This window comes from Salmo salar, chromosome 13 (assembly GCF_965601325.2).
Source record: "Salmo salar chromosome 13, fSalSal1, whole genome shotgun sequence".
NCBI lineage: Eukaryota > Metazoa > Chordata > Actinopteri > Salmoniformes > Salmonidae > Salmo > Salmo salar.
In genome coordinates, this window is record NC_138303.1 from 2,848,552 (window position 1) to 2,865,705 (window position 17,154).

Sequence of the window (17,154 nt, forward strand, 5' to 3'; positions counted from 1 at the left end):
TTCCGCAAGGTTCTACTTTGGGCCCACTGTTGTTCATTTTGTATATCAACAACATTGGGGATCTTATTGAAACAGCGGATGTTCATTTTTATGCAGATGATACTGTTCTTTATTCAAGTGGTAGTAGTTTATCTTTAGCTTTTGAAAATGCCCAAAGAGCATTTAACATCATACAACAGAATCTGTATGATTTAAAGCTGGTTCTAAATTCGGATAAAACAAAATGCATGGTATTTTCAAATGCCAGGCATGTTACTAATCATGTCATTACTACTTTGGCTGGACATACTATAGAGCAAGTTAAAGTGTATAAATATTTGGGTGTGTGGGTTGATGATAAGCTGAGCTTCACTGTTCATGTAGAGAACTTGATAAGGAAGCTCAAGTTAAGAATAGGTTTTTATTACCGGCATAAGGCTTGTTTTTCTCTGGAGGCCAGGAAGGAGCTGGTACGATGTACATTACTGCCGGTTTTAGATTTTAGCGATGTTATATATGCAGGCCTCAAGCACTACCCTGAGAGCACTTGATTCAGTGTATCATGCAGCCCTCAGGTTTACAAATCAGAAACGTCTAACACACCATTGTGATCTCTACAGCGCTGTTGGCTGGTCGCCATTGACATTGCGTATGCTTAAACACTGGTATACACTGATTTAGAAGGCCAAATTGGCTAAAATGCCATTTTATCTCTGTTCTTTTTTAGTCCCGTGTGGCTCAGTTGGTAGAGCATGGTGTTTGCGATACCAGGGTTGTGGGTTAGATTCCCACGGGGGACCAGTACGGAGAAAAAAATGTATGAAATGTATGCATTCACTACTGTAAGTCGCTCCGGATAAGAGCGTTTGCTAAATGACTAAAATGTAAATAAATATCAATTACGGTCCCATTCTGATTCGCTTCTAACAGTATCCCCTAAAATTGGAACAGGTCATGGTAGAAATAGTTTTAGTTACTTAGTTCCGTGGTCCTGGAATTCTCTCCTGAACATTTTAAAATGTGATGATCTAGTTTCGTTGGTGCAGTTTAAACACGTCATCGATGTATATATCATAGAAGAGTGTAATTTTCTTTAGGACAGCTGTTTTTCAGTCAAGACTTTCGTGTTTTTAACGTAAAATGTTTTTGTTGTATTGTATGTGTTTATAGTTGTGTTTAATGTTGTGTTAGTGTATGTAATTGTTGTACTGTATGTGTGTTTATAGTTTTGTTTAATGTTGTGTTAGTGTATGGAAGTTGTTGTACTGTATGTGTGTTTATAGTTGTGTTTAATGTTGTGTTAGTGTATGTGTGTTTATAGTTGTGTTTAATGTTGTGTTAGTGTATGTAATTGTTGTACTGTATGTGTGTTTATAGTTGTGTTTAATGTTGTGTTAGTGTATGTAATTGTTGTACTGTATGTGTGTTTATAGTTGTGTTTAATGTTGTGTTAGTGTATGTGTTTATAGTTGTGTTTAATGTTGTGTTAGTGTATGGAAGTTGTTTTGTCTGAAACGTTGTTCCCCCTGATGCTATTGGACCAGGTCTCGCTTGAAAAGAGATGTTAATGAGAAAAACCTGTATAAATAAAGGTAAAATAAAAAATAAAAATTGTCCTGTTACCTACCGTATTTAACCTGAGCCATGTCCCCCACCACCATGTCAGCTACAGGTATCTGGATCACGTTTCCTTTCCGTACGACGGCGAATCGCTGCTCCTGTTCTATCCTGCTCTGAAGCCCACGGAACTGTTTCTCTTTAGACCAATCATTGAAGGCCGTCACCAGGACCACACAGACGACGGACAGCAAGATGGCGGCGCCCTCAATCCACCCGGCTTCAGCCTCGCCCTCATCCTCTGCCCCTCCCGACACGTTACCACACGCTGGGGAGAAACACACTGTTATCCATCTACAGTGCCTTCAGAAAGTATTCACACCCCTTGACTTTTTCCACATTTTGTTAGGTTACAGCCTAATTGTCACAGTTGGATTAGTTTTGGTCAGGATGTGGCAGGGTTTTTGTGTGTGTGAATGGTTGTGTTGGTGATTAGGACTCCCAATTGAAGGCAGGTGTGTTGAGTTGCCTTTGATTGGGAGTCCTATATAGGAGTGTGTGTTTTTCTTTGGGGTTGTGGGTAATTGTTTCTTGTTTAGTGTGGTTGCACCTGACAGGACTGTTGGCTGTCAGTTTTCTCAGTTTGTTTTTGTTATAGTGTTCTTTCTATTAAATTCAAGATGACGAACACTAACTCTGCTGCATTTTGGTCCTTTCCTGAAGACAGCTGTGACACTAATTCCAAAATGACAAAGCAAAAACTGTTTTTTAGAAATGTTTGCAAATGTATTAAAGATATAAAAACAGAAATACATTATGTACATAAATATTCAGACTGTTTGCTATGAGACACGAAATTGAGGTCAGGTGCATCCTGTTTCCATTGATCATCCTTGAGAGGTTTCTACAACTTGACTGGAGTCCACCTGTGGTAAATTCAATTGATTGGACATGCTAACCTCCCCTGTTATTGTAATGGTGAGAGGTTAGCATGTCTACTATGTATGATATAAAATGCTAACCTCCCCTGTTATTGTAATGGTGAGAGGTTAGCATGTCTTGGGGGTATGATATAAAATGCTAACCTCCCCTGTTATTGTAATGGTGAGAGGTTAGCATGTCTTGGGGGTATGATATAAAATGCTAACCTCCACTGTTATGGTAATGGTGAGAGGTTAGCATGTCTACTGTGTATGATATAAAATGCTAACCTCCCCTGTTATTTTAATGGTGAGAGGTTAGCATGTCTACTGTGTATGATATAAAATGCTAACCTCCCCTGTTATTGTAATGGTGAGAGGTTAGCATGTCTTGGGGGTATGATATAAAATGCAAACCTCCCCTGTTATTGTAATGGTGAGAGGTTAGCATGTCTTGGGGGTATGATATAAAATGCTAACCTCCACTGTTTTTGTAATGGTGAGAGGTTAGCATGTCTTGGGGTTATGATATTTGTCCCTATTATTCAGGATTCATTCATGATTAGCCATAATAATTGTAGCATTCACGTTAATGTAGGAGCCTTTTTAAAAATGGTATATTCTTATTTACCATATTGGCTCTATTTTAATAAACCAAATTAAATGGTAAATCTTTGCGCTGCTGTCGCATTATAGGTTTGGGGGTGTTCGTTAAATAGCCTGCAGCATTCAGTATTTGCTAAATATTTTGAACACGTTTGCAGTCCACATTGTTTTAATTGCATTGCTTCAATATGGAAGTACATTGTTAAATATAGGCTATAGCATAGGGGCCAGGCCTACTGTAAATTGCAGTCCGTGAACATGCCAAAAGTAGTCAATAAGCAACATTAAATTCAATAGGCTATTGAGAAGGCCCAAAAAGACACTATAATTCTCATGAAATTCATATAAAAACTAAGCAACAAATGGTTTTAAATAGACTAAATGTCTAAATACAGCTACAGGCACCATAATTGCTCCCTGTGGGCGTATAATACAAACAAGGCAACTTAGACTATGGAGGGTTTTACACACATCCCAACTTTTTACAGGAGCTGGATAAAGATCCATTATACAGAAAAAGGGGTAACGTCCACTCACCGTTATACTGCTCGCAAATATAATGTTTTATAAACATCATCGAACCATCTTACAGATCGTATTTGCACTTCTCCAGAAATAGCAGACGAAACTGAATTGCATTCAAGCCATATATATACGTTCTCACCATAAACCCTTGAATGGTGAATCTTAATAACAACTTTGGATTTAAATCCAAATAAAATGAAAAAACAATCAATCAATATTTCTAAATAGGATTGGGTCAGAAGCATGATATCATAAATCTCTTCTCTCGTTCCATGACACCCTGTGAACAGTTAGGCTTAAACGTAATTTCCTAAGAACATTCACACGTCTTCACAAAACACTATATGCTCCTGTCAACTGTATCGTTGCCTATGTGCGACACAGATTCTCAAAGAAATCTGCCATTTAATATGGCATTATATGACTGAATAGTTTGGAGCGGTGTTTTTGGTAATCGGACGAGGGGCGATCTTTGATAATGAGGATGGATTGCCTACTTGAACAAGCGAAATGCAGGTATGTGAATAATGAATAAAAGCAAAGGAAAGAAAATCTAAAACCTCAAAAATATTTCAAAGCACTCTCAGTAGACCATTTAATAGGCCTTTATTCATAGGCAATTTGGCTAATGGCCAGGATAAAACGACGTACCAACGCGATGTCGCTAAACCAGCCTTGATAAAGGAGAGTGAAGGCTATGCTTGGTTTTAAATCAAACTAAATTAAACTAAATACGAGATTCACCTGCACAAAAGGCACATCTCTCAACGCTTCTGCTTTCAAAATCCACGCCATTATCAACTGTGTTACCGTTATTAAGACCTGCTTTTTGTGGGACTTAAAACGTCCCATTGGCGCTGCATGAAATGATCACTTTTCTGCTTGTTTTTAAGGACAAGCCTCAAATATTGCCATCCCTCAGGTCACTTGATGTAATCATTGGGTGGAATATGGGAAGAAAATATCAATACTTTAATTAATACACTATAAGTGAATTTGTCCAAATACTGATGACACCTTCAAATGGGGGGACTAGATACATGAAAATACCCTCAAATAAAAGGTGACATTCTGTACTGTCGGCTCATATAAAACATTTTTTATCTCTAATCCAAAATGCTGGAGTATAGAGCGGTTTTAGCATCACGGAGGGGAGTGTGTCTGTCTGTCAGCCAACCAGGCAACCATCCAGACAGACATCGATCCCAGGTCGTACCCTCAGTGTCATCTCCTGGGGGTTGGTAGAAGGACAGGCCCAGGGAGATGATAGCCGCCACCTCCAGGATGATAAGAGTGACGTCCTGTAAAGCAATCAATCAATCAATCAATCAATCAATCAATCAATATATCAATCAATCAATCAATCAATCAATCAGTATATCAATCTATATATCAATATATCAATGAATATATATATATATATATATATATATATATATATATATATATATATATATATCAATCAATCAATCAATCAATCAATCAATATATCTATATATCAATCTACATGTAACTGCCATAATAAAGGAAACAAATAAAGTAGCCACCAGCTTCGATGCACGTTGGCATTGATTCTACAAGTGTGTAGAACTCTTGGAGGGATGCGAAACCATTCTTCCACGAGAAATTCCATAATCTGGTGTTTTGTTAGTGGTGGTACTCCTCCAGAATCTCCCATAAGTGTTCAATTGGGTTGAGATCTGGTGACTGAGACGGCCATGGCATATGGGCTCCCGAGTTGCGCAGTGGTCTAAGGCACTGCATTTCAGTGCAAGAGGTGTCACTACAGTCCCTGGTTTGAATCCAGGCTGTATCACATCCGATCGTGATTGGGAAGTCCATAGGGCGGCGCACAATTAACCCAACGTCGGCCGGGGTAGGCCGTCATTGTAAATAATAATTTGTTCTTAACTTTCTTGCCTAGTTAAATAAAGGTTAGTTAAAGCTGCAATATGTAACTTTTTTTGGAGACCCAACCAAATTCACATAGAAATGTGAGTTATCTATGTGTCATTCTCATTGAAAGTAAGTCTAAAAAGCATTCGATCTGTTCTATGTGTGCTATTTCTATGCTTAAATTTAGTTTTTCTGCCTTTTACTTTCAGTTTTGTTCACCCTCTTCAAACAGCTTCAAACAACTGAAAATAAAATATTTTTGGTCGTGGAAAATAATTTCACAGTGGTTTAGATATTACAATAATTCTCTACACTCTGACTGCTTGTTTTGTCACATAATCTGAAATTAGGCGAAATATTAGAATTTGTGAGCCGATTCAGGAAACTAGGCGTATGTCGCAAGTCACGACTTCACCGGAGAGCCGTTTGAACGTAAAAAATATTTTTTTAATCAGAAATGCCTTCTCGGTCATGTGAACTTTCATGTGCCTTAATGACAAACTTGTATGCCATCTGTAAATACTAATACAATTGTTAAAGTACAAGTCTTGTTGGTTCAGCCACAGAAAAAGGCAGCAACCTTCCTGCTAGCCTCGATTGGCTGAGATAATGAGTGGGCTGGACAAGCCGAGAGATGAGTTCGGATTGGTCTTTCATATAGAACGCTTCTGTCTATTTGAGCTTGTCAGTCTGTATTGGTAATCCTGTCAAACTCTGCTTTTTAAAAAATGTATTCAGTAGTGGAGCTGCATAAGTGTTGCTCTCTACTTTCTGGAGGATCAAGTTTTGAAATCAGTGGAATTAGAGTATGATAGCTAAAGAGATGGAGGAAACACCTGTCTCCGGATTACATCTTCAAACTAAGGGCATTGATGGTATGGCATTCCTGACAGGGAGACGCGTCCATCATGCATGATGATGTATACAGGTAAGATAGTCTAGCCTTAGCTAGCTACATTTTCAGATATTACATGTTTCTAATTTTGACAGAAAGTGGTTTCATTTCAAGCTAAAGTGTACTGTTAGCTAGCTAGCTAATGTTAGCTGGCTGGCTCATTAGCTAACGTTACGTGACATGTATGATCTTACACTTTGTTTACCTATCTAGGTTCATTGTTTACCTAGCTAGCTAGTTACATGTCTTAAGCTAAATTGTACTGTTAGCTAGCTAGCGTTAGCTGGCTGGCTCATTAGCTAACGTTACATGACGTGTGTACAACACCCATTGAATATGGCCGGTGTCAGTAAATGTCTTCAGAAAAGTGTAACATAATTGTTGCCAGCAGAGCTGGTTAGGCTGTTTTCATGTTATCCTGAGGTAAACAAATCATCGGCCAGAGTGTCAAGTGTGCGCTCTGAACGCTCCGAGAGCGAAACAAGATGGGTGGGGCTAAAGCTTAAGAGGGTGTGAACGATGCTGAATGGGTGGAGACAAAGAAGAGCTCTTCACTAGATACCAACACATTCAAAGGTAATTTTGTCAAAAGCAGAATTACTTTCCCATTGTTCCTCAAATGCAGTGTATGATATACCATTTTGTAGCTCGGAGTCTCTACTTTTATCCAATGTAAAAAACACCACTTCACATTTTTCTACATAAGACCGAATCCAGGCGGTGAGTCACATTTTAGCAACCAGGAAATGGAGGAGCTGTTTCTGCATATTGCACCTTTAACATCTAACAATTCAGTCACCCTGCAGATGGGGGGCATTGTCATTCTATGGGGGTATAGCCATAGTAGCCAAAATAATGGAGAAAATAATGGCCTGCTCAGCATTTTTCTACATGATCCTAAGCATGATGGGATGTTAATTGCTTAATGAACTCAGGAACCACACCGGTTTGGAAGCATCTGCTTTCAGCACACTTTCTATCTAATCATTTACTCAAGTGTTTCCATTATTTGACCTGTATATATCAATATATCAGTATATATACAGTGTATATCAAAACATGAATATCAATCAATCAATCAACATACTTGAAGAGCTTCCCAGACCAGCTCCAGGAAGGTCTTGGGTTGTTTAGGAGGGATGAAGTTCTGACCGAATGACTTGCTACGACGATCCAGGTCCGCCTGGTCACCTGACAGACCTGCAACACACACACACACACACACACACACACACACACACACACACACACACACACACACCACACACACACACACACACACACACACACACACACACACACACACACACACACACACACACACACGTTAAGTACCAGTCAAAAGTTTGGACACACCTACTCATTCTAGGGTTTTTCTTCAAGAGTGTGCAAAGCTGTCATCAAGGCAAAGGGTGGTTACATTGAAGAATCTGAAAAATAAAATATATTTTGATTTGTTTAAAACTTTTTTGGTTACCACATGAAACTTCATCGCTTTGATGTTTTCACTGTTATTCTACAATGTAGAAAATAGTATTAAAAAAAAAGAAAAACCTTGGAATATATCCAAACTATATCCAAACTTTTGACTGATCCTACACATATATATTTAGTTAATTTAGCAGATACTCTCATCACACCATAGTGCCATCAGTCTCCTGGTACTCTCTCATCACACCATAGAACCATCAGTCTCCTGGTACTCTCTCATCACATTGTAGTGCAATCAGTCTCCTGGTACTCTCTCATCACACCATAGTACCATCAGTCTCCTGGTACTCTCTCATCACACCATAGTACCATCAGTCTCCTGGTACTCTCTCATCACATCGTAGTGCCATCAGTCTCCTGGTACTCTCTCATCACACCATAGTACCATCAGTCTCCTGGTACTCTCTCATCACACCATAGTACCATCAGTCTCCTGGTACTCTCTCATCACACCATAGAACCATCAGTCTCCTGGTACTCTCTCATCACACCATAGTACCATCAGTCTCCTGGTACTCTCTCATCACACCATAGAACCATCAGTCTCCTGGTACTCTCTCATCACACCATAGTACCATCAGTCTCCTGGTACTCTCTCATCACACCATAGAACCATCAGTCTCCTGGTACTCTCTCATCACACCATAGTACCATCAGTCTCCTGGTACTCTCTCATCACACCATAGTACCATCAGTCTCCTGGTACTCTCTCTCATCACACCGTAGTACCATCAGTCTCCTGGTACTCTCTCATCACACCATAGAACCATCAGTCTCCTGGTACTCTCTCATCACACCATAGAACCATCAGTCTCCTGGTACTCTCTCATCACATCGTAGTGCCATCAGTCTCCTGGTACTCTCTCATCACACCATAGTACCATCAGTCTCCTGGTACTCTCTCATCACACCATAGAACCATCAGTCTCCTGGTACTCTCTCATCACACCATAGTACCATCAGTCTCCTGGTACTCTCTCATCACACCATAGTACCATCAGTCTCCTGGTACTCTCTCATCACACCGTAGTACCATCAGTCTCCTGGTACTCTCTCATCACACCGTAGTACCATCAGTCTCCTGATACTCTCTCATCACACCATAGTACCATCAGTCTCCTGATACTCTCTCATCACACCATAGAACCATCAGTCTCCTGGTACTCTCTCATCACACCATAGTACCATCAGTCTCCTTGTACTCTCTCATCACACCATAGTACCATCAGTCTCCTGGTACTCTCTCATCACACCATAGTACCATCAGTCTCCTGGTACTCTCTCTCATCACACCGTAGTACCATCAGTCTCCTGGTACTCTCTCATCACATCGTAGTACCATCAGTCTCCTGGTACTCTCTCATCACACCATAGTACCATCAGTCTCCTGGTACTCTCTCATCACACCATAGAACCATCAGACTCCTGGTACTCTCTCATCACACCATAGTACCATCAGTCTCCTGGTACTCTCTCATCACACCGTAGTACCATCAGTCTCCTGATACTCTCTCATCACACCATAGTACCATCAGTCTCCTGATACTCTCTCATCACACCATAGTACCATCAGTCTCCTGGTACTCTCTCATCACACCATAGTACCATCAGTCTCCTGATACTCTCTCATCACACCATAGTACCATCAGTCTCCTGGTACTCTCTCATCACACCATAGTACCATCAGACTTCTGATACCAATGCAGGATGAAATTGGGCCACAAAATTGTGAACCACTGTCGAGAGAATCTTGTTACAAAATACACTGGAATGTAGTTCAGGCCAGTGTAATACAACATACAAAATACTCAGAAGTAATTAAAATACGTATTGCAAATACATGAAACGTACAGAGCATTAGTAAAGTATTCAGACCCCTTCCCTCTTTCAACATTTAGTTACGTTACAGCCTTATTCTAAAATGGATTACATTATTTATTTTCCTCATCAACACACAATACCTCATAATGTCAATGCGATAACAGGTCTTTAGAAATGTTTCCAAATGTATTTTTTAAATCTGAAAAACCTTATTTACATAAATATTCAGACCCTTTGCTATGAGACTCGAAATTGAGCTCAGGTGCATCCTGTTTCCATTGATCATCCTTGAGATGTTTCTACAACTTGATTGGAGTCTACCTGTGGTAAATTCAATTGATTGGACATGATTTGGAAAGGCACACACCTGTCTATATAAGGTCCCACAGTTGACAGTGTATGTCAGAGCAAAAACCAAGCCATGAGGTCGAAGGAATTGTCCGTAGAGGTCCCAAGACAGGATTGTGTCGAAGCACAGCTCTGTGGAAGGGTTCCAAAAAAATGATGCAGCATTGAAGGGCCCCAAGAACACGGTGACCTCCATCATTACTGAATGTAAGAAGTTTGACTCTTCCTAGAGCTAACTGTCTGAGCAATCGGGGGAGAAGGGACTTGGTCAGGGAGGTGACCAAGAACCCGATGGTCACTCTGACCTTCCAGAAGGACAACCATCTCTGCAGCACTCACCAATCAGGCCTTTATGGTAGAGTGGTCAGACAGAAGCCACTCCTCAGTAAAAGACACATGAAAGCTCACTTGGAGTTTGCCAAAAGGCACCTAAAGGACTATCAGACCATGAGGAACAAGATTTTATGGTCTGATGAAACGAAGACTGAACTATTTTGCCTGAATGCCAAGCGTTGTGTCTTGCACCATCCATACTGTGAAGCATTCTGGTGACAGCATCATGCTGTTGGGATGTTTTTCAGCAGCAGGGACTGGGAGATTAGTCAGGATCGAGGGGAATATGAACGGAGCGAAGTACAGAGAGATCCTTAATGTCCTTCAGTGGCCCAGCCAGAGCCCGGACTTGAACCCGACCTAACATCTCTGGCGGGACCTGAAAATAGCTGTGCAGCGTGGCTCCCCATCCAACGAGAAACTCCCCAAATACAGGTGTGCCAATACAGGTGTGCCAATACAGGTGTGCCAAGCTTGTAGCGTCATACCTAAGAAGACTCAAGGCTGTAATCGCTGCCAAAGGTTCTTCAACAATGTACTGAGTAAAGGGTCTGAATATTTATGTAAATGTAATATACATTTATACATTTGCAAAAATGTCAAAAAAAAAGAAGTTTTTTCTTTGTCATTATAAGGTTTTCTGTGTAGATTGATAATGGGGAAAAAAACTATGTAATCCATTTTAGAATAAGGCTGTAACGTAACAAAATGTGGAAAAAGTCAAGTGGTCTGAATACTTTCCAAAGGGACTGTAAATATCTGTTCCAATACTCTGGATGTAAGATAGGTGTAATGAAACTACCAAAATCACATATGAGAGAGAGAGAGAGAGAGAGAGGAGTTGAACAATAATTTGTTGAGTGATCATTACTGTGTACATATTCTCTCCCTCCCTTCTTCCCTCTCTTTTTACCCCATTTATTTCTGCCTCTCTTCCTCACACACCCTCTTTCTACCTTCCTCCCTCCACTGCACTCCCCCTTTCTGTTTCTCCCTTTCTCTCTCAATCTCCCCTTGATATGTCCTTGACAATGCGGCAAGCTATTCTAGCACTCCTCCCCCTCTCTCCCTCCCACTATCTCTCCCTCTCTTTACTTCCTCCCTCTCTCTCTCTCTCTCTCTCCTGTCTTTTTCTCTCTCAGTCCTCCCCCTTTCTTTCTCTTAGATGTCTGTAATGGTGTCAAACTGCAGTAGTGAGTATGTGTGTAATTATGTATTGGTATTACAGTTCCCATGGTGAGAAGACTCCTGTTCCTGGGTGCTGTGGTAAAGAGACATTAGTTCTTCAGTGTATCAACTCTTCAAACTGTTGGACAAACAATCTCTTGGAAGTTTACCTCTACCGAACAATTTAAAAGGCTATTTTCACTGGGTATCTCGCGGACTAATTCACAAACTCTTTTACCAACTCTCTCACTAGCTAGATTTCCATCCAACAGATTTTAATGTGAATATCCTAAAATCCACATTTTCTGTACTGCTATTCAGAGACGGCCTGTTGGCCTCTGGACAAAGATGCTTGTAGTTGGACCAGATTCGACAGGTAGGATCGGCCTCTGCCTGAAATACTCAAATCAATGAAATTGACTGACAGAGAGTGTGTGTGTGTGTGTGTGTGTGTGTGTGTGTGTGTGTGTGTGTGTGTGTGTGTGTGTGTGTGTGTGTGTGTGTGTGGTGTGTGTGTGTGTGTGTGTGTGTGTGTGTGTGTGTCTGTCCATGGTGTTCTGCTAGAGTAAGGTTGTTCAGTGTTGATCATCTGATACTGTCAGCTCGCCTGAGATCAATCCCACAGGCCAAACAACACACAAACACACACAGACACACATACCCTTTCTACCACCTTACCGTCAATAGTGTTGGAGAGCAGTTTAGTGGCCAGGCCCTCTGAGTCTCCGTACGCCTCCTGTATCTTCTGGATGGCCTCCCCTCCCCGGAGCTCCATCAGATCCCTGAGCTCCTCTACCGTCACCCCAAAATCTCCCCCTGCAGCGTTGTTACCCTCCTCCTTCCCACCTCCACCACGGCTCCGGCCTTTAGGGTAGAACTCAACAGCACTGTTAGCCATCTCTCCCATGGTGGCAGTGGTAGACATTCTGACAGCCTGGTTTGGTCCTCTTCTCTCTCTGTGGTCTCTATTTCCCTTCTCTGGAGAGGTTTCACTCACTCATCTGGAACACACGAGTCCAGACTTGCTCTCTCTCCCTCTCTCTGTCCCTCCCTCCCTCTCTCTCTCTCTCTCTCTCTCGCTCTCTCTCTCTCTCTCTCTCTCTCTCTCTCTTAGAGCAGAGCGAGTGTTTCTGCTTTTTTATACCAGCCTGTCACCAAGCGCTGGTCCTTCCTTCTTCTTTCAAGAGTCCTTAGAAACAAGTCTTAAACACAGACTTCATTGGCTAACCAGTAGGGTCAGGGGTCAGGGGTGAGTGGTCAGGGTTTTAACCAGGGACCAGTCAGCAACATCTCAGAAACCGTTGACTCACTTCTTCTCCTAGTATTTTGTTCTCCCACTCCGAGGGATGAGGAGGGGTGACTCCAGCGTTCTCCCAATCCGAGGGATGAGGAGGGGTGACTCCAGTGTTCTCCCAATCCGAGGGATGAGGAGGGGTGATTCCAGCGTTCTCCCAATCCGAGGGATGAGGAGTGGTGATTCCAGCGTTCTCCCAATCCGAGGGATGAGGAGAGGTGATTCCAGCGTTCTCCCAATCAGAGGGATGAGGAGGGGTGACTCCAGCGTTCTCCCAATCCGAAGGATGAGGAGGGGTGACTCCAGCGTTCTCCCTGTGTCCTTGGCGACTCCACTCTTCGCTCTTCCCTCGCTTATGAAGGGGTGGAGGGATAGAGAGAAGGACTGGTGATAGAGCAGACAGGAACCTGGAAAGAAAGAAGAAAGAAAGAAAGAAAGAAAGAAAGAAAGAAAGAAAGAAAGAAAGAAAGAAAGAAAGAAAGAAAGAAGAGAGAGAGAGAGAGAGAGAATTAGAAGAACTCATCTCTACAACTAGCAACACACCTGCGACTTGGTGTCAATTGTTTTATGAACAGCCAATCAAAATGAGGACCTTGGTCACCTGAGCCACTCCAATCTTCAGAACTAGAGTTCACTTTATTCATGAACTTGTTCTAGTTTAGCTTTATATTCCATTTAACCATTCCCCTTTCTCTCCATCTTTATATTCCATTTAACCATTCCCCTTTCTCACCATCTTTATATTCCATTCAACCATTCCCCTTCCTCACCATCTTTATATTCCATTCAACCATTCCCCTTTCTCACCATCTTTATATTCCATTTAACCATTCCCCTTTCTCACCATCTTTATATTCCATTTAACCATTCCCCTTTTCTCACCATCTTTATATTCCATTTAACCATTCCCCTTTCTCACCATATTTATATTCCATTCAACCATTCCCCTTTCTCACCATCTTTATATTCCATTTAACCATTCCCCTTTTCTCACCATCTTTATATTCCATTTAACCATTCCCCTTTCTCACCATATTTATATTCCATTTAACCATTCCCCTTTTCTCAACATATTTATATTCCATTCAACCATTCCCCTTTTCTCACCATCTTTATATTCTATTTAACCATTCCCCTTTCTCTCCATCTACCTTATTCTGGTTTGTAGCTCTTTCCTCCCTCATTCTCTCAGTCTCCTCCACGTCTCCCTCTCTGTGTCCTGGCTGAGGCCAGCTGTACTCCTGTAGCCCTACTTTCAGACTGGCATCTACAGGGTCACCCCTGCCTTGTCCTGAATCTGGGCTTCTCTCCCTCCCTGGCTGGGTCCTGTCCTATTTAGTCGGCTTGTATGCAATATTAGAACGTTTTTCAGTAGCCTATACGCACGTCAACGTATAAAAACGGACTATGCTTTTAATGCCAAGATGACCTACTCCTTTGGCCTTTCCATGTAGTGGGGTGGTTGTATACCATTCAGGAGGTGAATCTACATTTCAGAGCAACAACAGATGACACGTCCACACTATGGTTGACCTGTAGCATGGTCATATTTATAGCTCACTTTATCCTCTGAGATCTAGAAATCTCTGGCTGCTATAGGCTAGTTAGGGGGATAAGGTCTAGCTAGAGGCTAGGGGATAGAAGATGTTTCTGGAATGGTCCTGTGTTTTAAATACTACCCAGGTTGTTTCTGTTTGGTGGCCTATATAGACATTGATATGTTGCCCATTTATTTACAACATACAGTGAATTCGGAAAGTATTCAGACCACTTCACTTTTTCTACACTTTCTTACGTTACAGCCTTACCCTAACCCTATTATAAAATGGATTAAATAAAACAATGTCCTCATCAATCTACACACAATACCCCATAATGACACAATACCCCATAACGACTCAATACCCCATAATGACACAATACCCCATAATGACTCAATACCCCATAATAACTCAATACCCCATAACGACACAATACCCCATAATGACACAATAACCCAAAATGACACAATATCCCATAACGACACAATACCCGATAATGACTCAATACCCCATAATGACACAATACCCCATAATGACACAATACCCCATAATGACACAATACCCCATAATGACTCAATACCCCCAAATGACTCAATACCCCATAAATGACTCAATACCCCATAATGACTCAATACCTCATAATGACTCAATACCCCATAATGACACAATACCCCATAATGACACAATAACCCATAATGACTCAATACCCCATAATGACACAATACCCCATAATGACTCAATACCCCATCATGAGTCAATAACCCATAATGACTCAATACCCCATAATGACTCAATAACCCATAATGACTCAATAACCCATAATGACTCAATACCCCATGATGACTCAATACCCCATAATGACTCAATAACCCATAATGACACAATATCCCATAACGACACAATACCCGATAATGACACAATACCCCATAATGACACAATACCCCATAATGACTCAATACCCCATAATGACTCAATACCCCCACATGACTCAATACCCCATAAATGACTCAATACCCCATAATGACTCAATACCTCATAATGACTCAATACCCCATAATGACACAATACCCCATAATGACACAATAACCCATAATGACTCAATACCCCGTAATGACACAATACCCTGTAGTGACTAAATACCCAATAACGACTCAATACCCCATAATGACTCAATACCTCATAATAACATAATAACACAATAACCCATAATGACACAATACCCCATAATGACATAATAACACAACACCCATAATGACACAATACCCCATAATGACTCAATACCCCATAATGACATAATAACACAATAACCATAATGACTCAATACCCCATAATGACTCAATAACCCATAATGACTCAATACCCCATAATGACTCAATACCCCATAATGACTCAATACCCCATAATGACACAATACCCCATAACTACACAATACCCCATAATGACACAATACCCCATAACAACACAATACCCCATAATGACACAATACCCCATAATGACACAATACCCCATAATAACTCAATACCCCATAATGACACAATACCCCATAACTACACAATACCCCATAATGACTCAATACCCCATAATGACACAATACCCCATAATGACACAATACCCCATAATGGCTCAATACCACATAATGACACAATACCCCATAATGACTCAATACCTCATAATAACATAACACAATAAAACGCTGGTCCTGCTCACACTGCCCTACCCTGTGCTTTGACCTCTTTCTCCCCTCTCTCTCCAGATGAAATCTCGCGTCTTGTGACGGCCGGCCGCCCAACAACCCGCCCACTTGACCCTATCCCCTCCTCTCTTCTCCAGACCATTTCCGGAGACCTTCTCCCCTTCCTCACCTCGCTCATCAACTCATCCTTGACCGCTGGCTACGTCCCTTCCGTCTTCAAGAGAGCGAGAGTTGCACCCCTTCTGAAAAAACCTACACTCGATCCCTCCGATGTCAACAACTACAGACCAGTATCCCTTCTTTCTTTTCTCTCCAAAACTCTTGAACGTGCCGTCCTTGGCCAGCTCTCCTGCTATCTCTCTCAGAATGACCTTCTCGATCCAAATCAGTCAGGTTTCAAGACTGGGCATTCAACTGAGACTGCTCTTCTCTGTGTCACGGAGGCTCTCCGTACTGCTAAAGCTAACTCTCTCTCCTCTGCTCTCATCCTTCTAGACCTATCTGCTGCCTTTGATACTGTGAACCATCAGATCCTCCTCTCCACCCTCTCCGAGTTGGGCATCTCCGGCGCGGTCCACGCTTGGATTGCGTCCTACCTGACAGGTCGCTCCTACCAGGTGGCGTGGCGAGAATCTGTCTCCGCACCATGCGCTCTCACCACTGGTGTCCCCCAGGGCTCTGTTCTAGGCCCTCTCCTATTCTCGCTATACACCAAGTCACTTGGCTCTGTCATATCCTCACATGGTCTCTCCTATCATTGCTATGCAGACGACACACAATTAATCTTCTCCTTTCCCCCTTCTGATAACCAGGCGGCGAATCGCATCTCTGCATGTCTGTCAGACATATCAGTGTGGATGACGGATCACCAGCTCAAGCTGAACCTCGGCAAGACGGAGCTGCTCTTCCTCCCGGGGAAGGACTGCCCGTTCCATGATCTCGCCATCACGGTTGACAACTCCCTTGTGTCCTCCTCCCAGAGTGCTAAGAACCTTGGCGTGATCCTGGACAACACCCTGTCGTTCTCCACTAACATCAAGGCGGTGACCCGATCCTGTAGGTTCATGCTCTACAACATTCGCAGAGTA

The 17,154-nt window shown here is 41.9% G+C and overlaps 1 protein-coding gene across 1 annotated transcript in view; it reads right to left on the reverse strand.

Annotated features, from left to right (window-relative positions):
- Positions 1-13,236, reverse strand: part of LOC106593269 (plasma membrane calcium-transporting ATPase 2) — a 335,713-nt gene extending 322,477 nt beyond the window's left edge. The window contains exons 1-4 of the mRNA XM_082959776.1: positions 12,217-13,236; positions 7,466-7,578; positions 4,804-4,888; positions 1,607-1,864 (exon numbers count right to left, since the gene is read on the reverse strand). Coding sequence (XP_082815902.1) covers positions 1,607-1,864; positions 4,804-4,888; positions 7,466-7,578; positions 12,217-12,463 — 703 coding nt within the window. The 5' untranslated portion in view covers positions 12,464-13,236. The remainder of the gene's footprint in view (positions 1-1,606; positions 1,865-4,803; positions 4,889-7,465; positions 7,579-12,216) is intronic.
- Between the last annotated feature and the right edge of the window lie 3,918 nt (positions 13,237-17,154).